At 41.0% G+C, this 25,112-nt stretch overlaps 1 protein-coding gene across 2 annotated transcripts in view; it reads right to left on the reverse strand.

Moving 5' to 3' along the window:
• The window catches only part of TTC29 (tetratricopeptide repeat domain 29), a 242,579-nt gene that overhangs the window by 116,390 nt on the left and 101,077 nt on the right, over window positions 1-25,112 (reverse strand). For both annotated transcript variants that reach the window (XM_019522168.1, XM_019522167.1), the window contains one exon: window positions 4,324-4,415. In XM_019522168.1, coding sequence (XP_019377713.1) covers window positions 4,324-4,415 — 92 coding nt within the window. The remainder of the gene's footprint in view (window positions 1-4,323; window positions 4,416-25,112) is intronic.

The raw sequence follows: 25,112 nt of genomic DNA on the forward strand, positions 1-25,112 counted from the left end.
GAATCTCTCTAGATCAATTTGGAGGGTTCTGATTCAACTCAGAGAGATCAAAGGATCTATTGATTCAATTTCGATTTGGAGATTTGGCCACTTAATCAGACTGAATCTTCTTTGAACTGAGCCAGTGACCGAAGCTTTGCACAACCCTAATAAGTAGTACTCCTTACACTATATTTCACACAGAAAGTGATGCATGGACTTTCCCAAAATTTTTTATCAAAAGTACATTTGCTTTTTACCTTAGTCTACAGCCCAATGGTTCTCAGCCTTTCTTGATTCGGGACACGCCTCGGGAAATGCCTGCTCTTAGACTTCAATCATTTTTTTAATTCCAGAAAAATAATATAGCAATTTTTTTTGCAAAGAACTCACAAGACCTTAGCAGATTGGAATGTTTTTGACACTATGACTTCTTATTTGAAATCTCTAAGTTGATCCTGTGAATTTTTGCACAACTAACAACTAACAAAGTTAATATTGTGTGGCACACTTAAAAGGATATCATGGCACTCCAGCATTCCACACTACCCTACTGGAGAATCATTGCTACCATCATTATCTAATTTTGGCAAACTTCATAAGCACAGATGGTAGATATATATCACATGTAATGGAAGGGCCTTTCATGACTTACTTAGACCTAAACTTTTTAGAAAGGCAGACTGCCAGAGACTTTGGGTAAAAATCTAACAGAATAAGCACCTTGGTTCATCATACAGTCTTGTATGTGGCTAAGGTAATTTATCCAATCGTGTTTAAACTATGTGGAGTTCCTATGTGCTATAAGTCCTTTGGGTGCAATAAACAAAGGATTTAGCAGGCTCAACAGCATAAATTAACATCAATAGCAAACATAAAATCTGTGGAGCTGTTACCTATAGTTCAGTTGACACTTTGATGAATCACTAATTTCTCAACACTGCATTAAGGTGTTGGTTTCTGAACAATAACAGTGGCCATGTACACGGGTTACATTTCTACCAGAAGAGTTGCAGCTCTCCCAGTAGAAACTACAAGCATACAGGTTTTCATTCAATTTCTCTGGGCAGAAATGTCCCCCCTCTTGGAAAAAGATCTTCCATGTCTCAACCTGGAAGATCACCTTTGCAAGAGAAACTCTCTCACAAGAATCAACACTTGTACACTCCCAGTATTTCACTGACAAATCTGCCAGTGGTTGCATTTCTATTACTATTTAGTTAGCAGGACTTCTCAGGGTTTTTCCTCCCTCCCTGACCAACTCTTTGCATATACCTTAGGGAAACATCCAGATGAGCACAGCTGTGTGGTATGTAGAGCTGCAGACATGTCTGCAGCATTAGACACTGCACATTCTGGTGGTCTCCACATTGTAAGGTAGCAGCACAGGGTGGGGGGGTTTGATCCCAGGAGATCCTAGGGTCACACAAAGCCCATGCAACAAAAAGCAGAGCGGTGCACACAGGGGCAGTGTGTGCAGCCCAAAACCAGAGCCTAGCCAGCCAAATCCACACTTCAGCTGCTGGTCAGGTTCCAAGTGGCAGATCACCACTCCTGCAGCCCCAGAAGGATCCCAGGACCCCAGGCAAGGCTGATGGGGCCAGCCCAGGGCTGGCCTCACCCTCCCCTACCCCACTTGGGGTAACCTGCTGCACACCAGAGGGTGCATGCCACGGGTGTTCTCCAAGGAAACAAATGTTCATGCTGACATGGACACAGCCTAGGAGGCTAGTAGTCAAGGTAAAGGGTTAAAAGTTTCAAATGTGCTCTAAGACTCAGATCCACAAAGGTGTTTGGGCAGCTCACTAGTGTTAACTTTCAAGGAAATGTAGGATAAGACAATATAATTTATGTTCTTAAAGTGGGACATAAGTAGAATTTAGAAGCCTATGTCCCAAACTGCGACCTTAAATATCCTTCTAAGGTGCTCCCTAAATCTAGAGACATCTAAAGTCTGTAGCACACCAGGTTTTGCCATGAAAGTTCCCTAGGTACTTAAAGTTCTACTTCAGGGTATGACCAGTAATGCCTCAGTTTTGAGAGGACTGAGTAGCTCACTGTATATCTGAAAGCAGAGTCCTGTCAGGATCCATAAACTTGGCATATCTCCAGTGCAGCCTGAGAGGTTTGACTTGGTAGACATTTTCTGAGCATACCTGTTGGATTGGGGTTGGACTGAGCCACTTCAAAGCACAGTCTTTCCCTTCCTTGTTTATGCAGTGGTGTGATGTTTAGAGCACCCAACTTACACATGGGGAAATTGGTTTAAATTCCTACCTCTGCCTGAGAAGAGTCGAGCCTACAGCTCCCCTGTACTTACTACTAGATTATACACTGTATTTAGGATAGGTGGTGGTGGTGATATTGGCACCTCTTTCATTTCCTCCTGTTTCTCCTTGATGAAAAGACTTAAAAATCCATGGTGCCAAAAAGAAGAAGAGGGAGAGAGAATATTTCTGTGCCTAGTAGTTAGGACAATTATTGGAGTCCTGAGTTTTAGTCCCTAATCCAAGGGCTTTTTTATGCATTCTACATTAAACAGTCACTGGATAAAATACTGAAATAGACTGAAACACAGGACTTCCCATCACCAACTGAGTGCCCTAGCCACGTCACTACAGAGTCATGTCCTCTCTCTCACCCTCTTCCCCTCCTTCCTATTCATGTTTCATTTTTCTGCAAAATAGAACAGCTTTACAAGGAAGGGATGAGATTCACTCCCTCATCAAACCTAGAATAGTCTGTTGCTAAGTATGTAGAGAAGTTTCCTTGGAGGTGATTTCTCTTTATTTTCAAAGAAAAGAGGGACCCTCTGCTTACATTTAAAAAAACCCTTTACAGTACCTACTTTCAGGAGATGGTTTTGGACTGTGTCCCCCAAGTGGAGAGACTGCCTGAAGACAGGGGCAGGATTTTTGGCACAACCCTGGTCTGAACATTTCCTCTTGGCTAGCTGAAGCCATGCCATAGTGTGTGCTGTTTTTGTGGAGCCTGAGGTGCCTAACTTTCGTCATACATTGCACATGGAGTCTACACATGCATCTTAGGGCTACGGATTCCATTATGGAAGTCAGGGTTGTTGGTTGTAGCCGTGTTGGTCTAAGGATATAGGCAGACAAGATTCTTTGGGTAGACGTGATATATTGTATTCGACAACTAAATAGCTGGAAAAATTGTCCGTTGCAAGCTTTTGGGCACAAACACTTAAAAACGTAACTTACACACTTAAAACCAAAATCTTGTCCGAAGAAGGGTATTTGTGCCCAAAAGCTTTCAAAGAACAATTCTTCTGACTATTTGGTTGGTCTAATAAGAGGTATCACCTCTACCGACAGAACCTTGTCTGCATTATGGCAGTCAGGCACCTAAACAGTAAGTGCCACAATGCCCAGTGTCACAATGCCAAATTCTTTTGTGAATTTGTACTTACATCACTTAAAAATACTTTTGAAAAAAATGTACCATGTGTCTCAAAAAAAAATAAAGCAGCTGCTTGACTTTGTTCCCTGAATACTTTCAGAATGGGAAAGAAAATGTAAGCTTTGTCTGACCAGCCTCTCTTCTCCACTCCCACCTGCTACAGTTGCTTCTCTCCTTTATAAATGTTAATTTTATGAAGAGGAAGAGTCTCTAAACATTTTGCCATTCTACAGCATGAATCATATATGCTCATCATTACAGGATGAGTCAAGGATAAGCCATAAACCTTAACACTGAAGCTCCTTTTATTGATCATACGTTAATTGCCCTGGATTTTATTGTATCAATGATTTTTTGTAAAAAGCTCAGTTCTGATTTTAAAGTAATTATTTTGCATAAGCTTTTTAAGATTCAAATTCCTAACTGAAATGATAGAGCAAGACTAGAACCATATCTGTAACAAATATTTTATCATTATGTGCTCAAAACACAAAGGTCTCCAAGGAAAAAGGGATGTAGAACATTAAATGGAAACTTTCCTTACAAAAAGTTCTAGAAAGGTTACGCTGAGGCACTTAGTGAAGCATACTGTATTTTTTTAGGCTTTCTGCTTTTTAACCTATAAAATATACTGAGATTTCTATCTTTCAGCAAGGCCTTTTCTAAACTTTTCAAAAATAAAAACTCCACAAAAATAACAACAGAGAGATCATGGTTTAGAGGTAAAGAAAAGCTTTGATCATACACTTTTAAAAAACTGGGCTGGTTTAAAATAACTTACAATGAAAGGGTCACTTACTGTAGGAAGGGCACTGCTTAAAATTTAAGCAGTCAGTAATGGGAAGCGACAGACCTCTAACAATTTAAGTCTTTCACAGTTGAATGAGTCTGTACTGACAGCAAGACAAGGATGTGCTAACCTACCTTACCAGGACCTTGGCTATAGCCTGATATGCTCTACCTAGGCCATCCATATCACAGAGTGCTGTGGAAATTTCTATGTAGGTGTTCAGATTCTGTGGGGACAGGAAAGGAAACAAACAAACAAACATAGCATCAGACATTTCTGCTTTTGATTTAGAGTCAGTCTGTCCACAAACGATGCAAAAGTAATGCTATTTTCATATGATTATATGGCATTTTTATTATCTATAACAAGAATAGTTTTTCTATAACCACTTTTGTCTGACACAGTATTTCACTTATACACACACACACCAATTACAAATAATTAGCACAGTGATACCCAATATATTTAAATCTTCATATTTTGGCATTACAGAAAAAAACAAAAACAAATAGTCCATGATCCACAACATACTTTCCTTATTTATAATTTAATAGATTTTAAGGGATTTACATATTTTATAGAAATCTGTGAGTTGATCTCTGAAGATTGCATTCTCCAAATACACTTATGGTATATTTTAGCACCATACACTTATATGTACATTCTTTTTCTTTAAACCTGCCACTGTGAGAACTCTTTTGATACAACTCTTAATGCATAAATGAAACTGAATAACTGGTAGATTAAAAATTTAAGTTTAAGCTTACTCTTAAAAAGATTATTGTAAATCATCTCACTATCTGCACTCCTAATTATTCCTGCACACAAGCAATTTGTTAATACTTGTTTTGAATGTACTCCATTAATATGACCTCTTTTGCAATCAAAGGATTACAGCTGCCACAGAAAAACATATGATCTTAATTTAATTTAACACTGGCATCACCTGTATTGCATAATTTCCCTTTTCATCCATATATTTTTCCAATGGGGATGAGGAGAGAATGCATATAAAATGAAATCCCTTTCCTTCCTCCCTCCTTCTTTGTTCCTTGACCCAACCTATTACACACATGAGAAAACAGGAAATCTCTGAAGACTATCTATGGAAATCCTTTTTGCACATTTCCAAGAAAGGATTAGTGAATGTCATTTACCAGATTTCAAGGGGGATGGGAAGTGCCTCAAGACCCACAACAGTACCCTCTCCAACCCATAGTACCTGGACCTGGACCTGGCAGTTTATGTTATGGCAGAGAATAGGGCACTTTCATTAAGAGCTTAATTCTTTTTATGTGGTAAAGTATCTGGTTCAAAGAGGAATTTCTGTGCGCCAAGCATACAGTACTTTTATTACTACTTTCCCCATTCAAATTTCTCAATGTCTATGCATTGGCATGCAAATGGGTAGGAGCATCACTGCTCTGTGAACATTTTTCCTGTTTGGGGTCCTTCAAGCTATGCAGGCACTGAAAAGCAAAATTTATTAATGTGCATTGTGCCTCACTGACAATTTCAACATTTAGCAATATTGCTTCCTGTGTTTTGAAGGTAATTGTAGAGTGACGATATTGATGCAAGTGAGATGACATGAAAAAGAAAATGAGAGACACTGGTGATAAGGCCTAATAGCATCATCTTGGAACTCTTGCTTGGTTGAACCCACTGTGAGATTAGAGTTTTCAGGACCTTCATGGCCTACTGTTCTGGGCTCCCTGTCACTACCACCCAATAAAGGATTTTATACAGATGGCATGGCTGACCCACCCATCTAGATATACTGTAAAATAAATGTTGAGAGACTTAGTCCCTCCAGGAAATGAAAAGAAAAAAGGGATCCCTGCTGACTTCCCTTGGAAGTCAGTCCCCTGCTATCATCACTCCATGATGGGGTTATTGCATGAGAGACAGCTGCTGGGCATTCCACATCATAGCAAAAAAAGCACAGCCTGTCTAAATCCTGCATATCTCTGAATGAGATAGCAGTAGTCTGAGCAGATGGCAATGGGTAATAAAGTTCACGGGATGAGTGGGAGGTTAGTAATGTGGGGCGTAGAGTGGGGAAAGGTAGAGGAGAGCTGTATTAGACTAAAGTCAGTCAGAAGGCAGGGTAGATATGCACCTTTATAGACTAACTAAATAACATATCTATTCCAGAGAGAGAGAGCATGGGCAAGTGCATGCATACAAGAACAAGCACAAGCTTTCATGAACCCAAGTTCACTTCAGAGTGAATGTAACTAGTTAGAACATGGCAAGGAGTTACTGAGGCGCTAGTAATGTAGGATGGTGGATAAAAGTATGTCAGAGCTGAGTGGAGAGGCTGATGATGAGTCAGTGCAATAGATAAAGGATGTGGCTGAGTCAGAAGGCCATGTCTAACATAAGCAGAGGATGAGAAATGTCTGAGAGAGAGCTGGGGGACCAAGTAAGTTTTACAACTGTGGGCAAGTATGAAGAAGCATCAAACACCAGAAAAGGAGCCGAGGTGGACCATGGTGAGGGGACCTATGTTCTTTCTGTCTTTGGAGGTTTATTCCTTCTGTTCATATATACTGGAGTTTAAACTGCCCTTCTCATGGAAGTTGCTCCATCCTGATAGTAGCATACTTTGTAGAAAGCAGGGCTTATATGCCATTTTTTCCAATCTGTGCTAAGGACATGGTTGTCTAGAGTAAAGGGGCTTCTGTGATGATGGTAAGGCAGTCATGGAACAGATAAGTAATTAGGGCTGAAGGGCCACATAGTCTGTGTGTGTTTAGGTACATTTACTGCAAGATAGAAACATCATAGAATTTAGCATCTGTATCATAAACAGGAAGAAGGAAGAAATGAATCTTACTATATTATTTTTGTGGAACTCTCTTTCTGGTAACATATGCAATGCAACCGGTTGAACATAACTTGTGGTACTTTCCTTTACTTGAGGTAAAAGTAAATACATTCTTCTGATTATATTATATATCATGATAATATAATGATTATATATACATAATGATATATGTATTATATATACAAAATGATATGGATGATATACAAGATTATCCATACTGCTAATATACAATAACACGATTTTTTTTTGCATACCTGCATGAATATGACTGATGAATTTCCTAGTGAATAATCAAAAGAATGAAAGGCAGGATTTTGTGAGTTTAGGAGTTACTGGAGGCATTTAAAGTATGTTTTAAAAAAATTGCTCTGCATACAAAGGTCTGAGAAAAGCAGACTGCTGAAATGCATTAACTGGATATTTCTAGATCCATCATCTCTACATTTTCAGGTAAAGGTTGATATTTCTGAACTTCTGAAATCTAGTGGAATGAGTTCATACTCAGTGTACAGTCAAATTGATTGTATTACTGCACAGTTCTTGAAATAAGAATATACAGCTATATTCTATTTCCTTTGCACTTTCTAAAAAGAAAGTATAAAGTATACCTAGAAGAAGGAAAAAATAGAGTTGTGGCACTGATTTTATCAAAAATCTCTTCTTATCCTATGACAGCAATAAAGTTTCAACTTCCTACTATCTGACTTAAAAGCATTAATGTTATACGTTAATAAAGCAGGCTCAAATAAAACATATTTCTTTTCTTGACAAAGATTTTTTCTTGTCTCCTGGGATGTGGCAGGAAAATCTCATGGTAGATCAGAGCAGGGAGTTGTAATATTATGTGTCCTGCACACATTGACTGAAGCTAATAGTGATCTACCAGCACCACAGAGGAGGAGTAAAAATGCAGACATCTTGAGTATGACAGAAAGACCCCAGGATACATGGTGAGTTGCCCTGATGCAGGCATCTTCAGAGCAATATAGAGAGGCAGCTTGGAACTGCATTTTCCATAGTGTTAATGTTTTTTAAAAGTCAGACTCCAGGATGCAGAGGGAAAAGGGACTGGAATTTGACCCCACGTAGTATAAAAGAACAGTGTCATACAATAGGTGAGAGAAATTTTCTATTCCTACCTTCCTTACCCGTAAAGTTGGACTCATCGTTCACCTTGAACTTTATTTCTCCTATTCAATCTTCTCCACATCACAATAATACCTGAATAAATTATCATCTGAACACCATCTTCCTTTATTCACACTTTCCCTCCTCTCACTTGGATTACTGCAAGTCTTTGACCTCTCCGAGTGCTAGTTCTTGAGACTTCAGAACATAAACAATAGTGTGACTCCACCTTTATTCACGTGCAAAGAAATGTGACATTTCTTCATCCTCAAAGAGCTCACTATAGTCCACAAGTCACTCACCTGAGTTCTAAAACTCCAGTCTTATTCCTGCCAGCTTTACACTCTGCCCCTCTCTCTCTCTCATTCTCCCTTTCCTGCTGCTTCTGCTTGTTTAGTTACAACTCCATCTTTTATGCCTTTCATATTCTTGTTATTTTTGGCATGGGAATTACCTCTCTCTATCCTTTTGGGATGCAGACCTATCATCTTTCCATCTACTTTCAAATCTCAGCTATACACATCTTCACATTTTTGCTTACATTTGTATGTTTTCCTGTTCTATTTTTCACCAAATTGATTTAGGAGTAAATCATTTTTAAATATGTAGATTTCTGAAGTGTTTTACCAGGGTAGAAGTGAAGGGTACAATTATGAAGAGATTATAAACAAGACATCTTATATGCCACTGCACTGTTGAATTGTAAATGTTTGATATATATATAACACAAGATTACTTTTCTAAAATAGTCTGCCAGTGCCCCAATGATTCAATTTTTTTTAATGTTGGGAGTGCAAGGAAGTATCACATTCTTACTTAGAGCTGGTTGGAACATTCCTAATGACATCTGTTTTCATTGGGGAATGCTGATTTATTGATACTAGAGATTTGATTAGGAACGTACCCATTTTGACAAACCTTTTACTAGAAAATGGCCAGGATGGAATTTCTGCTCAACATCTAATATAAAACCATAGGCCATGTCCAGATAAGTGTGGACGCGTGGTATGTGGCGCAGCAGACCTGTCTGCAGTGCCCCACCCTGCTACCTTGCAGCATGGGGGATTTTTTTGACTCTGGGACATCCTGGGGTCAAAAAAAACATACCAAAAATAAGCTGGGCAATGTATGTGGCAGCAGCACTTGCTACCCAAAACTGGAGCCTGGCCAGCCACAGCCATGTTCCAGCTGCTGGTTAGGCTCCCAGTTGCAGGAGTGCTGTGGCTGCAGCTCCCTGAGGCCCCCAGAATCCCAGATAAGGCTGCTGGGGCCAGCACAGTTGCTGGCTCCAGCCTCCTCTACCCCACCTGGGGTAACCTGCTGTGCAGCAGAGTGTGCACGGCACAGACATTCCTCAGGGACAAGCAGCAGTGGCACAAAGTGTGCTGAAATACTTGTCTCCAGTGAATGCCTGTGCCATACATGCCACATGCACCACAGCAGTCTCCAATGAAAAATATCCATGCTGATCTGGATGCGGCCATAATAGCACGTGGGTTAGGGTCCCCCACCTGTGACGCGACACCTAAGTTTGAGACCCTGCTCTGACACTATTGCAGAGTGCAAGCACAATGTCTGTATATCACTTACATCTTTAAAATAGGGATTACAAGATGCAAAGTCTTTTCATGGTCTTTGTCAAATGAAATATTAGTTATGGTTATAAGATCACTAGAATCCCCTCTTATCTATCTTTAGCTCTGAATTAGTATAAAAGCTTGTGATTTATTAACAAATGTCTTTGCTCAACACAGCAGAACCAAATATAGGTTATAAGATAGCTAGAATCCCTTCTTGTCTATCTTTAGATCTGAATTAGTATGAAAGCTTGTGATTTATTAACAAATGTCTCAATACAGAAGAACCAAATATATTATCATTTACCAAACTTGTAAAACTATTTAAACAAAACAAATGAACATACCCTTAGGCTTCAGAGAATTATCAGTATGAATGTTATTCCCAATAAAATATATCTTCCTAAACAAAAAAGTTGTAAGTACCCATGTAGAGAATGATTTTAGACCCTTCAGTCCTACTGACATCTTTAGGAATTGTATGGCTAAAATTTCATATGCTCTCCAATGTTCAAAGGAGGGTGTGCCTTATGAATTTTATTGGAAAATTTCTTCATCTGAACAATAGTCCGTAGAAGTAGTCAGTGGGTATATCTACATTAGATTTAGTCTAATGCACATTAGCAGCACTTAAAAAGCATTCACCTGTGCTAATTCATAGTAGCACTGATTATGGCACATTGCGTTAGTACCTGTAATAAGTTAAAGTTAGTAATAACAGGTACTAACGTAATGCGCCATACGATGCATTAATGAATATGTAGACATATGCAGCATGGGCTAGATTGGCTCCTCAATGACTTCAGTGGAGTTCCACTGATGCAAACCACAATTCCATGGAGGAGGTTGCCTTCTCTTTCATAATGCCAAAATGGGTATATATTGGTATCTCTCAGAAAAGGAAGTAGGCTGTGTTAGAACTTGATATGAATGTATGGAGATAATGGAGTGGAAAGTGAGAATCTATGGCAAGAATTTATGTTGAAAAAATCCAAGTTAACAAAAGATTAATGTTGCTACCAATATTTTATCACTTTGCTAAAATATATTGCTCTGGCAAAAAAGAGACAGAATGTTACTGATCTATGCTATTATAACTTAGAAAAACACAGAATCCAGTTCTGCTTCCAGCTTTGCACTTGAAATTGTCGTCAAATGTTATTGGAAATACATTTATTTTGATTTCTGACACTTTAACTCTGTTCACTCATTTCACAGCTGGTGAGCAGTAAAGATGCTTCTGCCTCATTTACAGTTCTTGAACATGATTCAGACAATCAACCGCAACATTAGTCAAAGAGATCACTAGCTAATGATTTCTGACAAGCACTGCAGTAACAGGCTAAGGCCCAGAATGGGCAGCAGCGTCTGAGAATATTTTACTGGAGCCAACAATAGGTGTTGGTAGACAGACAATGCAAGTGGGGGCGAGATGCCTGATCTCATATCACTTAGTGCCTCTTGTACACTTTCAGGAAAAGCATGTTGTTCTGACATGCAGTAAATAGTCTTCCATACACATATAATTTGGTTGAGAGAGATATATTGGACCTGCATAGGCATTTTAACCTGCAACACACTGAGTTCACTTCAAGGTGTGTCAAAGAACTTTATATTTTGTTGATACTATTTTTTTAAATTACTGTATCTAGAGCTGTGACTCAGATCACAGGAAGAATAATTCACTAATAATTCCCTCTCAGTTTTCTTGAATTGTTACTGGTTTGGGGTGGAGTTTAAATATTCACCATAGAAGGAAAAGGGGTTGGTCCCTAAACCTTTTTGGTGGTGAGATAATTTGACAAAAACAGTGACATTGCACTAACGAAGACATGCTTTTACTCTAGTTCTGCAGTTTTCAGCTGCAGCTGCTCCTACCAGTCCATTTACGATGGACATTTCACACTACAGAAGGGCTCTACAGGAAAGCTACCAGAGCCCCAGGCTGCATTAATTTTTCTTCAGATTCCCTATGGGGCTGGGAGTGGCATATGTCATTCTGACCCTGGCTTGCCCCCTTGTTATGAATGAGATACTCTCTGCATATGGATCAACAGGGCACAAATTATATCAGAATATACACACAGAGTATACTGACTCTGCTTAGAGTAAGATAAAAATAGATACTCTGCTCGTATGATTTTATTTGGAATTATGTTCAAGTTTTTGGAGTCAAGTATTGTGGCTCTTACTCAGTTTTACCTCAGATAAATTTATTTTTGGTGTTCATCTGGCTTTCATCTATCCATACTGTATCCATCATCATAGTTTGAGTGTTGATATGCCTTTATACCTACGTGAAGTGGATCTAAGCAAAATATGAAGATGGATTTCATTACATGGACCTTGTTGAATGACTACACCGACTAAAATGCAAAGTGGGCGAAGTAAAATGGCAATCAGCAAAAATTATTCTTATTATTTAGTGTATTTCTTGTGGTAGTACACATGTGTTGTCTCCTAGCAGAATCAAGGTCATGTTCTGCTTGGCCCTACAAGCATACATGAAACTTGGGTACCTACCCCAAAGAATTTACGATCTCTCACCCCAGTCCTAAAAAACATATATGGGAAATTTTAAGTGGGAAATTTTCAGTATGTGAACGAGCATACTGAAACCACATGCTCCAAGTTATTCATTTTAGTTCATTGATTGCAGAATTACAGCTTTGGAAAGAAGAATAATTTACAAATATCTTGATGATCTATTAATATAAAGCATGCATTTCTTAGATTTCTGTCTAGTGCGTATGTAATGTATATTACTATATGTATTATATTTAGAATTTAATTGATGGCATGCAAATGACAAGTCACTGAACAACAAAAACTTATTCCATGGCTGTATTCTCACTGACTTTAAGGGGGCCAGGAATTAATTCACATGCTTGTTCTTCTGCTTTACTGAGGCCTTAAAAAAAAAAAAGTGGAATAGGTAGTTATCTAAAGTCTAATTTTTGTTACTTCTCCCCTCATCCTTCTTTCTCTTCTACTTTTCTTTTTCATGATTTTCTGCATCTCCATCAGAAGAAACAGCAACTCTTAACGCCAGTTCCTTAATTCCAATTCTTCATTCCAACAGTTTTGTAGCAATGTGCTTATTGCTTTACAGTTTCCTTAGTTTCCCTTGTATAAGGTCTGATTAAACAACCCAAGCAATTCCTTAATTAAAGAGTTCAATACAAGCCTCAAAAAGCAAACATTTCAGTATGTTATTTTTGTAGAATTTGAAACCTTTACTGTATAAGCCATTATTCTGGCAAAGGTTGCTGTAACCCTTATTTAGAACCAGAATGTAATGTTTTCAAACCAGCCCTTGTGGACATATTTCTTCAAAATAAAGTATGGTATAACAATCTGGAGTGAAGAAGCTTCATCTGTTACCCTTTAATAATGATATAAGAGGAAAAAACAGTTTATGTATCCTTTCCATCCTGACAGATGTGACAATGGCTGGAAATGCGATGCCTGCCAAGAGCTTTTATCAAGTATGTTATAACAACCAGTAATAAGTGTAAATAATAAATGGCTATGATCTTATGGGAAACAGTGGCAATACTAAACAATTTTTGGTGCTTGCTGATGGGGGTCTGCTAGTCTTGGAATTCCCTGGCTTCCCAGTAGAGTTTTGGCCTGACAATAAACAACAGTTTAATACTTTATCTAATCCCAGCCAGGAGGTGAGTTCAACAGCAAGCTTTTGCAGATGTTCACATCCAATAATCTATCCATAATTGATGAAACAGGGAGGTCAGATGTAATGGTTGCTACTATTCCAGCAACAAATAAATGGTTATTGACAAAACAAGCCAGTGTGGCGCTGAGTGCTGAGCAGTGACAAGCATGAAACAGTGCTGAGACAGAGGTAGTGATGAGAATAGAGCCCTTCATCTTGAGAATTCCTCAATATGATGTGTGGCATAAGGGCCACGCTGACACATAAGCAGATGGAGGTGACTTGTAGAGGAAAAATGAGATTCCTCAAGTACATAAAAGACAAAGACAGGCAGAGGCGGAGAAGGAAACAATGCGAGAGGGGTGGAAAAGACTGGAGACCTGGGTAAGTACAAATACATGAACTGTTCAGAAATGCCTTTGTAGAGCACCACTGTGATCCAGATGTCTGGACTGCTTTTATCACAGTACTGTGTCTACACTAATATACCTGGCTGTCAAATTGCTGTAGCCTCCTAAGACCCTAATGTTATAGTCTATGCATGTGCATGCTTCAATGCCCATAACTTCTTACTACTAAGCGTCTATAAATATTCTACTTAACACTTACTGATATCTTTATTTTACCCACAAAGTAGTTTTACATACCTATATTTTTTCCTGGAAAAATAACTAAAAATATCAAGTTATCTAAACATAGACAGAAAAAAATGAGATAAAACAAAAGATACTTTAAAAGCTGTTTAAAGAATGAAATGTTTCTATGCAGAAATGAAAGCTGAAAGTAACATTCTCATTCTTAGAAAACCTTGCATTTTAAAACCTTAACCTTTATAAGAAATCTAGTAAATGGATTAATATACTATATTTTTATTGACTGAAAATAACTTGAGTCATTTACATGCAAATAAACACTTGAAACCACGTGCATCCATTTCAATGCTAAAAGACAATATTTTTACAATGTTTACTGTGTAATATTCTAATATGAAAAACAGGAGAATGAAATGGTGGCCATTATTGCTATATGTAGTCATAAAAAGATTTCAGACAGAAATATTTTAAATATTAATATTACTAAAATCACTTAAAGCACTAAGGAATGTTAAATCGATTTGTTTAGAAGTACAATTTATTTCACACTTCCCTACCAATTCTTTTGATCAGCTTTGAAATAATATATAAGCTGAAAGCAAAACAGCAAAACAAACTGCTACTGGCAATGAAATAGCAAGCTCCAGGTTTTATAGTATAAACTGGCATATTGCAATGTTTTAGCTTTTCAAGTTATTCGTCTGCCTGTCAAAGCATAATTGTTCAGATTCCTTAAGATCTGCTGCCTGGATTGTAAACCTCTCCCTTACTCCCATATATCTGTTAAGGTCCTGATGCAGCAAACTTCTTCAGCACATGCTTAATATTAAATATATGAATCATTCCAGAGAAATCAACACACTGAAATGTAAGGATTTCCTTAAAGAAATGCATTGCTGGATCAGGGCATGACTTTAAAATTTAAGAAATTAATTTAATCATAATTTTAATACTTTACTCATAACCTATTATAAAATGCTTTTTTGAGCCTGCTTTGTCATGGTAATTATACAAGCTATGCAAAATACTTGAAATCAAAATGAGAAAACCTTCAAAATGTATACATATTTATATGTCATTATGAAACTGAAATTCCCCAATTTCAGTGGAAATCCATATAAACACATATTTTTTTACTCAAAAAGGTTGTTTTTCAGTTAAATCAGGCCTATTTTGAGTTTGAAACGTAGTTTTGTCAAAAATAAAATTCATGGGCTTGTATTAGTACAACTACTCCATTTTTCAATACATATTAAAAGTTCAGTTGTTGGCATCAAATCATCTCAAATGAATTCTAAGTTTTTTTTTCCCACAAAATATATTTCAGACTTTTTCTATAGCTGAGTATCAGATGTAGCAGATTTTTTTAAACAAAAAGATTAACTACAGAAGATAGTGGGCGCATATACACAAGACTAGTTCTACTGTGCATTAGTGCACCATGGCAAAAGCTGTTCTAATGGGCTAATACACAGTAGAATAAGTCTACTGTGCATTAAGCATCATGAAAAGACCATGCACTTTTGCTACTGCACAGTAGCACCAGCGACTGCTCGCTTAATTAATACCTCATAGTAGAGGTACTTAATGCACAGTAGCAATGGCACATTAATGCATGTATAGACACGCCCAGCATATATTAATTGTTTAGTTCAGGGGTGCTCAACCCCTGTCCCATGGGCTGGATCTGGCTCCTGGTGCTATGTCATTTGGCCTTCAGGGCCACTGCTCTGCTTCTGCCAAATTTCTGGACACATGGGGAATCCTACAGGCTGGGTAGCATATTGGATCAGACCCACAGGGCAGTGCAGGGTTCAATCCCAGTGTGCAGGACCTGATTCCGGAGTGTGGGGCCCAATGTGTATGATGCTGAGTGAGGATGGCACAGGGCCTAATCTACAAATGCAGGGCTCTTCAAGGGGCAATGTAAGGCCCCAAGGACCATTGCCAGAGTGCTAGACTCAATTCCAGTGTGTGGGGTTTGGGTGGGGACTCAGGGTCCAATCCCACTGTGTATGACTATATCCTAGCATGTGGGGCCAGGCAGGGTGGGGGCAGCATGTTGCCCAATGTGGGTGTGCAGGGTCAGTTTGGGGCATGATCCTTACACATGGTACCTATCTGTTCTGTGGACAAGCCCTGAACCATTCATCTGGCTTGCAGGGCCAAAACTGATTTAGTTTCATATTTTGTTTTCATTAATGTCCTGAAAGAAATGGGGTTATGTTTAATTAACTACACCAGAGAAAAGTTTTACTATGAAAAGTAGAAAAAAGAAGCAATTGAGATTTCAAAAAGGGGGGAAAGGGATTAATTGTGGCTTTAAATTGCCCCCCGGTAGGTCACCGTGGAGTTATACTCACAGTCTGGTTTTTGGTTTCCACTCTTTGGGGCCAAAGAGCAACTATTCTGCACCAACCTTATATTTCATACAAGTGACTTTTCCAGGTACATCAACTCAGATGACTGACTGAAACAGTGGAAGGCCAGAGCCAAAGGTCCTCCCATTCCACAACACTGTCAGTCTGCATGGAAACCTGTTCTCCATTCATGATGTTCTGGGGTTTATGTACTGATAAAAACACTCTACACCTTCATACTCCTTTGCGTAGCAGACCGACCAGCATTATGATTATCTTATCTAACCTGCCTTCTGTATTCCCAATAATTAAGCATACTAAAAATTCAAGATCAGAGTGACATGAGTCTTTTGCTATGAAATCTCAACCAAGTGAAATCCTGAAAGGTGCATCTCAAACATGTCGCCATATGTTCACACATTGTTATTTGTGTGGTAGTACTGTGCAGAAGCTCCAATCATGTGTCTCTGCACTTCTGTTCAGTCATACATTTTTTTACGTGTAAACTTTATGATTTCATGTTAAAACTTCAAAATTTTATAACTGATCTTCTGAATGATAAATAGGAAAGCATGTGTAATACACAGAGATTAATTAAACTTGCTGGCTTCATTTTGATTCTCACCTGCAGAATGCTGACTATGTAAATTTAATACAAAACAGCATGAATTTGATAATCAGAAATAAAAATTAGCAAGTGTCACACAGCATTGAGACATACACAATATAGAAATGCTTTGCCTTTTATACTTCCTTACACAATCTCATCATAATTTCCCAAAACAGAAAACTAATTGTCATGCAACCTTGATTATATCATGGATATGTTTGCTATATATCATGGCTTGTGTCTGCTGTGGCAAAAATAACAGCAGCACAAATCTGTGCCATTGCTTTTTGCCACTGTGCATGCCCCTGCATGTGGGGTTGGTGCGGGGAAAATGTCCCAGGTGGAGTAGGGGAGGCTGGGGCCAGGCCCTGTGCCGGCCCCAGCAGCCTTACCTGGAGTGTTGGGGGCCTCCTGGGGCAGCAGTTGCAGTGATCCAGCCACTTGGAGCCTGGCTGGTAGCCAGAGCATACCTTTGGCTGGCCAGACTCCAGTTTCTGGCAGTGCACACTGCTGCCATGTATGTCACACCGCTTTTTTTAACAGCGTTTTTTTTTACACCAGGATCACCTGGTGAAAAAAAACATGTCACACGGCAACTTAGCAGTGCGGTGAATACTTCCATGTGCACTGTGTGTGGTTTGCAGTGCCTCAAACTGCTTTGAGGCACTGCAAACCGCACGTGTGCGCTTGCGAGGACATGCCCCCATCTTATTTTAAATTAATGAGCAGCCAAGAGTACAACTCACCTTCTCAGTCTTTTAGAGAAGTAAGATGCAAAGACACTGGACCTGGAATGATAAAAGTTGAAAACTAAAAGGGCCCCTACGTGTCTTATACCAGCCCCTAAGACAAAGAGACTCATGCTATAAAGAGTAGAGATGGGTGTTTACAGACTCTGTTAAACCTACGCACGTGTGTGTGTGTACACACACACTCTATACCTATATTGCTATAGCATATCTATATCATATCTATCTATATATATTGCTATATCAAAGCTTCCCAAAAGGTGGTGGTAATCTGATTAGGCTGCTTTTAGTAATGTATTTTCAGTATGTTCCAGGATTTTTTTATATGTCCTATGCCACATGATTTTTCCATTAATTAATGTATGCATTCTAATTCTCTTCAGCAGTATCATATTTAAGGAAGTTTCATCTTAAAGTTTCTATCTGGGACATATTTACCCCAAAATAAATCAAATCCACTGGTGCAGTTATTCAGACACTATTAGCTGAGTAAAAAAAGCATTTTAATATCAGTTTGAAAGGGAAGACTACATCTTGTTCCAAGCCAAAGAGGAAGGAGACTATATCATGAATGCAAAAACTTGGGTGTTATATGGGTAAGCATGGATTTAAAAAAAAACCAAACAGTTTGGAGAAAGGTCTTTAACGAATTTAGTTAATATAAGATGACCCTGAATATAATACAGTCCCACAAAAATAGATCCTATATATGGAAAAATTATACATTTGTTATAATTTCCCAGGTATAGAATCTAATTATTAGAGGTTTGCCTTGAATTTGTCTCCCACTCTCTGCTACAGCAGTGAAAATAAATCTTGGGGCAGGAGGCGGGGAAGGTCAGGTGCCCCCCTTGCCCTCTCTTCACACTTTCTTCCTCCTGAAGCCCCTTCTCCTCTCCTTGCTGTCAGATTCTATTCCCCCTGAGCATACAGAAATAAGGGGTACATTTGATAATACTGGCTTTGAAATTAACATACATGTAGTAATTGGCATATAGGCAAATTACTATGGGTACCCATATACTTGATACCCATAGTAATTCAGAATTCAGAATTGGTGCATTTTATCTTTTTTGAAACTGCCACAAGTTTTAGTACAAGTACTCCAGAAACACACTTTTAAAAAGCACTTTTATACCTACTTATATATAATGCAAACTGGGTGCATTAATGCTCAGCTCAGTTTCTTATTTTACTGCACATTAAAGCATCATGTAAAAACACATGCTATTAGGCTAATGTGCAGTAAAATAGGCGACTGCACATGAACTACCACTTAAAAACCACGCACATTAGGAAAAGTGCCTTATTTTTATTTTTTTTATACATGTAGACATACCCACGTTTTTTTCAAAAATATTTATTTCTATATAAATAAATAAATTCTAATGCAGCAAAAGGTTTGTTATCTAGCACCCATAGGGAATTGGGGGTGCCAGGTAACCATATATGCTGGTTACCTGAGAGGCCCGAACAAGTGTCTTTGCCTGTTTAGGCCACCGCCTTTCCTGCCGTATCCAGTGTGCCGCTGCCCCTCCTACCGTGTCACCCCCTCTCCCACTGCATCAGTGTGCCGGGGGACTGGGAGGGGGGCCTCATGCAGGCTGCTTTGCCTCGGGCTGTGGGGGCTCAGCAAAACCAGGAGTGCCATGGTGGGCACTTCCAGTTTCACTTTTACCTTACAAGCCAACTTGCCAGTTAATAGAGCATGCCAGTTTGTAAGATGCTGGATAACGCGGCTTTTACTGTATTTTAAAAGCCTAAGTCTGTCTGTCTGTCCATAATGCTTTATTCATGCTCTGATTGGCTGACACACAATCAAAGTGCGAACAACTGTGCCAGTAGGATCTGGCAGCCAGTAGAGCATCACCATGATAGTGGGGACACAGGGGATGGAGCGGGGGCAGCAAGGCCAGCTTTGCCTCCCCGCTCTACTCCCTGGAGGCAGAGGCAACGGAGTGGATGGAACAGCGCTGGCCTCGCCTCCCCCCCGCTCCCTGCAGGTGACAGTGGCAGTGTTACAGGGCAAGAGCGGGGTTGGGATGCCGTGGTGGGGGGAGCGCCAGGACACGGCTCTGGCCTTGGCCTGCCCCCCCTTCTGTCATTGCCACCTGCGGGACCCAGGGCCTGATGTGGGTTGGGGGAATAGTGGGCACACTGCAGCAGCAGTGGGGCAAGGAGAGGGGAAGGGAGGGCAGGAGCGGACCCGGGCCCCACGTTGGGGGGGGTGGGAAGAGAACCGAGCCCGAGCCAGGGGAGAAGCCAGCCTGCCACAGTGGGAGGAGCAGTGGGCTCAGGCTGACCTGGCAGCGGTGGGGGAACAGGAGGAACAGGCTCAGAGCCGATGGAGGAAGAAGGTGGGGTGCTGGGGAGTGGGCCTGGGCCCAAGTGGGGGGAAGAGGCTCGCTCCTTCTCGTCTCCAACTGCTGTTGTGTCAGGCTTCAGGCCCTTCCCTCCACTGCCGTGGCAGGCTGGCTTCTTCCCTCAGGCCTGGGCCCACTCCACTTCCACTCCGCATTGGCTCTGAGCCCACTCTGAGCCCACTCCTCCTGTTCCCCTGCCGCCACCGGGTTGGCCGGGTCCCGCTGCTCCCTCAAAGCGGTGGGCCATCTTCTCTCCCACATTGGGCCTGGGACCACTTATCCGCTTTCCCCTGCTGCTGCAGTCAAATAACCTGCTTTGTCCACCTGATGGGTGGACAAAAACCTGCTTCCCATCTTTCCTAATGTTTCCAGTAGGAAGTGATGGGATACCCAGTTGTAGGCCTTCTCCAAGTTGAGGTTCAGCAAAGCAACATTCTGTCCCCTCTCCCGTTGGTACTGTAGCACATCTCACAGCTGCATCAGGGCATCATGGATCTGTTGCCTTGGCGCCATGCATTACTGGTCCTTGTGGATCACTGCACCTATAACAGACTTAAAATGCTTGACCAAGACTTTGGCCATTAGTTTATAGTCAAGGTTCAGGAGTATATGTAATTGGGCACCAGTTTCTCAAGTCCTGCCTCTCCCCATTCTTGTAAAGAGGGGTTATGAGGCCTTCCTCCATTCATACTCCCAGGTGGTCCACCTGCAGGTAGTCTTTAAAGACCTCCAGCAGGTCTGGGCCCATCTGGTCCCAGAAAGCAACATAGAACTCCTTGGGCAAGCCATCTGCCCCAGGAGTCTTACTGGTCTGGAAGCTGTGGAGCATTGTACTGATCTTTTCCAGAGTCTACCTTCCACTGGCTTCTGTCTCTCATCCACCCCGAGGACCCATGTGAGCCTTTGCAGGCAGTCCTGCATTGCTTTGGGGTCCTCTGGTCATGCCATGTATAGTAGTACATTTTCCCAGTAGAACACCACTGCCGTTTCCAGCATCCCTTCGTTTGACCGGTGCTCCACTCCTACTCCATCTACCAGGCTGGTCATTGTTTCTTTCTTGGTTTCCTTTATCTTGCTAAAATAAGCAGGCCACTCTTCCTCCTCCTCCACCCAGAGGGCCTGGGCCAGGAAGATTTTCTTCCTGGCCTGTTCCCTGTAGCAGGCCCAGATCTGGGTCTTCACCTCCCTCATGTCCCAACCCAAGCTGCCTGCTTGCGCAGGCTCTGCAACTTGCAGTTGAGGTATTCCTGTTGCTTTCTCTGGAACCAGGCTTGCCAAGAAAAGGTCTTGGAGGATTTTGTGACCATTTGACCTTTTCATCCCTTGGGGCGCTCTGGTGAACAGGCATTTCCCTAGATCCTGATGTACACCCCTTATTTACTTGTAGGCAGCCACCAGGTCCCCCCTGAGCCTGCGCCTTTCCAGGCTGAAGAGTGCCATGGCTCTCCGCCTCTCATCATAAGGCCTGTTCTCCTACCCTCTCATCATGTGTGTGGCGCTCCTCTAGATTCTCTGAAGCTTCTCCACATCCTTTTAAATTCTGGAGCCCAGAACTGGATGTAGTACACCAGCTGCGGTCTCATCAAGGCCAAGTACAGTGGGAGAATGACATCCTGGGATTTACTTGAGATGCATTTATGGATGCAAACCAGAGTTTTGGTCACTTTACCAGCTGCAACATCACATTGGTGGCTCATATTCATTTTGTGGTCAATCATGACCCCCAAGTTCCTTTCGGCCATGGTGCTTGCAAGCATAGCACTGTCGAGCCTATAAACATGCTATGGGTTTTTCTTCCCAAGGTGGAGTACCTTGCATTTTTCAGTGCTGAATGCCATCAGGTTTTTGTCCACCCATTTTCTGAGCCTGTCAAAGTCAGCCTAGATCACCATCCTGTCCTCGGGTGTGGACGCCTTACCACAAAATTTGGTGTCATCGGCAAACTTGACTAGTCCACTTCTGATACTAATGTCCACATCATTAATACAGATGTTAAAGAATATAGGCCCAAGGATGGACTGTGATATAGCTGAGGCTGCAGTTGGACAGTTTTTCTATGAGATGATCATGGGATACCAGATCAAAGGCTTTTTTAAAATCGAGATATATGATGTCAATCTCTTCTCCCTTGTCCAGGTGATATAAGGAGATGGTCATAGAAGGAGATGAGATTGGTCAGGCAAGACCTACCCACAAGAAACCTGTGCTGGTTATCCCTCAGGATGTTGCCATCAGTCAGTTTGTCAAGAATGGTCTCTTTGATAATTTTTTCCAAGAGTCTTCTGGGGTTCTTTACAGACTGCCTTCTTTGGAGTTTTGGGCCTCCTTTTCTCCTAACTCCTTTTCATTTCTACAGCCAGTTCATCCTTTCCCTCCTGTTTTTGGAGTTCCTCCACTATTCTTCTCAAGGCTATCACTTTTTCTGGGGTTCAGGTTTTTCTTAGAGAGAGGTTCACCTCCTGTCCCCTCCCTTCCTGGGGTGTTTTCCACCCCCTTCCTCTATGTTCCAGCCCCTTCTGTTGCAGTGGGTTGTGGTGCAGGGGGGAGAGGGTGGCTTCTTTCTACCTTCCTGGCCTCAGTTGGGCATTACAGGGGAGGTGGCTCACTTTCTGGGGTCTTTCTCTTGTTTTCCCCTTTCCCACATTCACATAGGCTCTGGGACACTCTTTAAATATGTGTCCCTCTTTTTCACACAGGTTACAATCACCACCAGGAGAAGTTTTGTTTGTTTGTTTGTTTTAAGTTTGTATCTGAGGTCAAATTAGCTAAAACTAGTTCTAAATCCCAAAGTCCAGAACCATAAGTGGCTCTACTACTGGCAAACATCCTCCACCCACACCTGGGGGCTTCAAATGTTTCCAAAACTTTTGGCTAAACTCCATCCTACTTGCAGTCCAAGCCCAGAAGATTGGGGTTCAGATGCCTCCCCATTTTGCTTGTCTTTAGCCATAAGGCCCTTGGAGCAAGCAAGAGAGAAGACTAATTTCCATAAACTGGGCTTAAAGCCACTGAACCTTGGTGGGTACTGAACCACACCAGAAAAGCAATTTTTTTGTGGCATGGATCAGGAAAACTGCTTTCATGAACACAGATACATAGTATTTCCCCTGCCAGGTTAAGAAGCCACTACATTTGATCTGAGCCTTCAAGAGGCCCAGACCAAAATCAAACAGCTCGTGATTTATCATACAGTTCATTGGGATGGGCCCCAGAAGACACAACAGCATTTCAAGCTATGGTAACCCCACAATTCAGCATTGCTCAGTATGTAAGTGTACTTCAGATACCTCCCAGAAAGGATCTATGTGCTAATTAGCCCCCCACTCATGACTGGAATAAGGTGTTCTTGTCACAATTCCAGGGTTCCTCCAAAATGTATATGCAGATGAGGCGTAGGGCAACCTGGTCCTGTTTCACCTCATAGAGGTCAGGACCACACTAATCAAATGTGACAGGCTGACAGTGGGGACAACAAAGGGTTTCTGGGTGAACTCTTTGGGGACCTTATCAGTGATGTTTCCCAGACAGTTAAAGCTGGTGAAGAAAAAGAACTAATTGGAAATGAGAAAGAAAGGCAGTACTCAGCTGTAGGAGTAAAGAGGAAGTTGAAATGTACTCAGTGTAGTGGCTCACCATGACTTGAAAAAAAGTTATCGCTGAGATGGTCTGAACACAATGGCCATTATTGTACACCTTATTCAAGTATGGACTGTGCTATCCTATCCTTTTGGTAGGTCCTATCATTCCCTGACCACTCCTGATGCACCAAACTGCCTCCAAAGATTTTTAATCCTGGACTCTTCTCCTTCCCTGCAATTGTATCCTGCATGTTGTTATTTGTACCTGGTGTTTTCCAAACCAGCTCTCTATTATAATGTAGTATTGTTGTGTGTAGCCTCCTGTATATTCTCTGCTTTGTAATCATTGTGTTCCTTTCCCCCTTCCCACCTCTTCCCCCTAGCTTAATTGGCTGCATGTTTCATATGTAACTTAGTTGCATTCCCACCCCTACTCCCATTCCCTACTATGTAGGCCCCTGCTTGGGTCTTTCTGTGTTTCTTTGTGCTTTGAACTTTGTAACTTGAACTTTAACATTTTCTGGAACCAAGGGGAGAATATCGGGGCTGGCTCTGACTCTCCCAGTGCTGGCCTGGTATTGCAATACCTCCAAGCCTGGTGCCAGTTCCCTGCAGAAGGAGAACACAACCATTTTTTTAAGGGCTACACACATACACATAAAAGGTTCCCATCAACATCCCAGCCTTTGGGCTAAGATGAAGAATTTTGGCACCAAGGGGAGGGTATCAGGTCTGGCTCTGGCACTCCTGGTGCTGGCCTACTATTGCAGTACCTCCAGACCCAGAGGTACCCCTGTGCCAGTTTCCTGGGGGGGGAGGGGGGAGAACCAGCCACCCACTGCTTTAAGGGCCAAAAAAAAAGGCCCCATCAGTATATTTTCCCAGTATGGGTTGTGTGTTTTAAAGTTATGCTGAGTGTTGGCAGCACTTAATCAACTTCATAGTTGGTTTCTATTACTAAACAGCAGTTTTTGGCCACAGTTAAATGATAGGCAATGTATTTAATGAAGTTTCCTTGTATACAAATGTAAGATGAGGAGCTTTTTTCCTTATGCTGATCAGGGGAGGAAGACCTCATCTTATATTCAAGTAAAAATGATACCTGCTTAAGGCTTCTATCTAAATTCTCCTTCCATGTTTCTCTTCTGGGATCTCTCTCATGGCAAACTTGTAAGATAAAGATAACTATCCAAAGTAGTAAAAGAAATTCCTACATAGTAATGGGAAACTTCCAGTATCTTCTTTCAAGATTAGGACTTATAGACGTTAAACAAATTAACTGAATGCCTGGGTTTCATACAGTGATACTATTCTAATATTGAGATTCAGGACTCTTAATCCACATGAATCCACATTTCAATCAGCATTACACTCAAGATATTTTTGTGACCAATAATTGTGCAATGCCTGGCAACAGTGGTACTGCATAAATATAAAACTTAGGCACTTAACAGAA

The sequence above is a fragment of the Gavialis gangeticus genome, unplaced genomic scaffold (genome assembly GCF_001723915.1).
Source record: "Gavialis gangeticus isolate Ggan-Ray unplaced genomic scaffold, GavGan_comp1, whole genome shotgun sequence".
In the NCBI taxonomy this organism is placed as follows: Eukaryota; Metazoa; Chordata; order Crocodylia; family Gavialidae; genus Gavialis; species Gavialis gangeticus.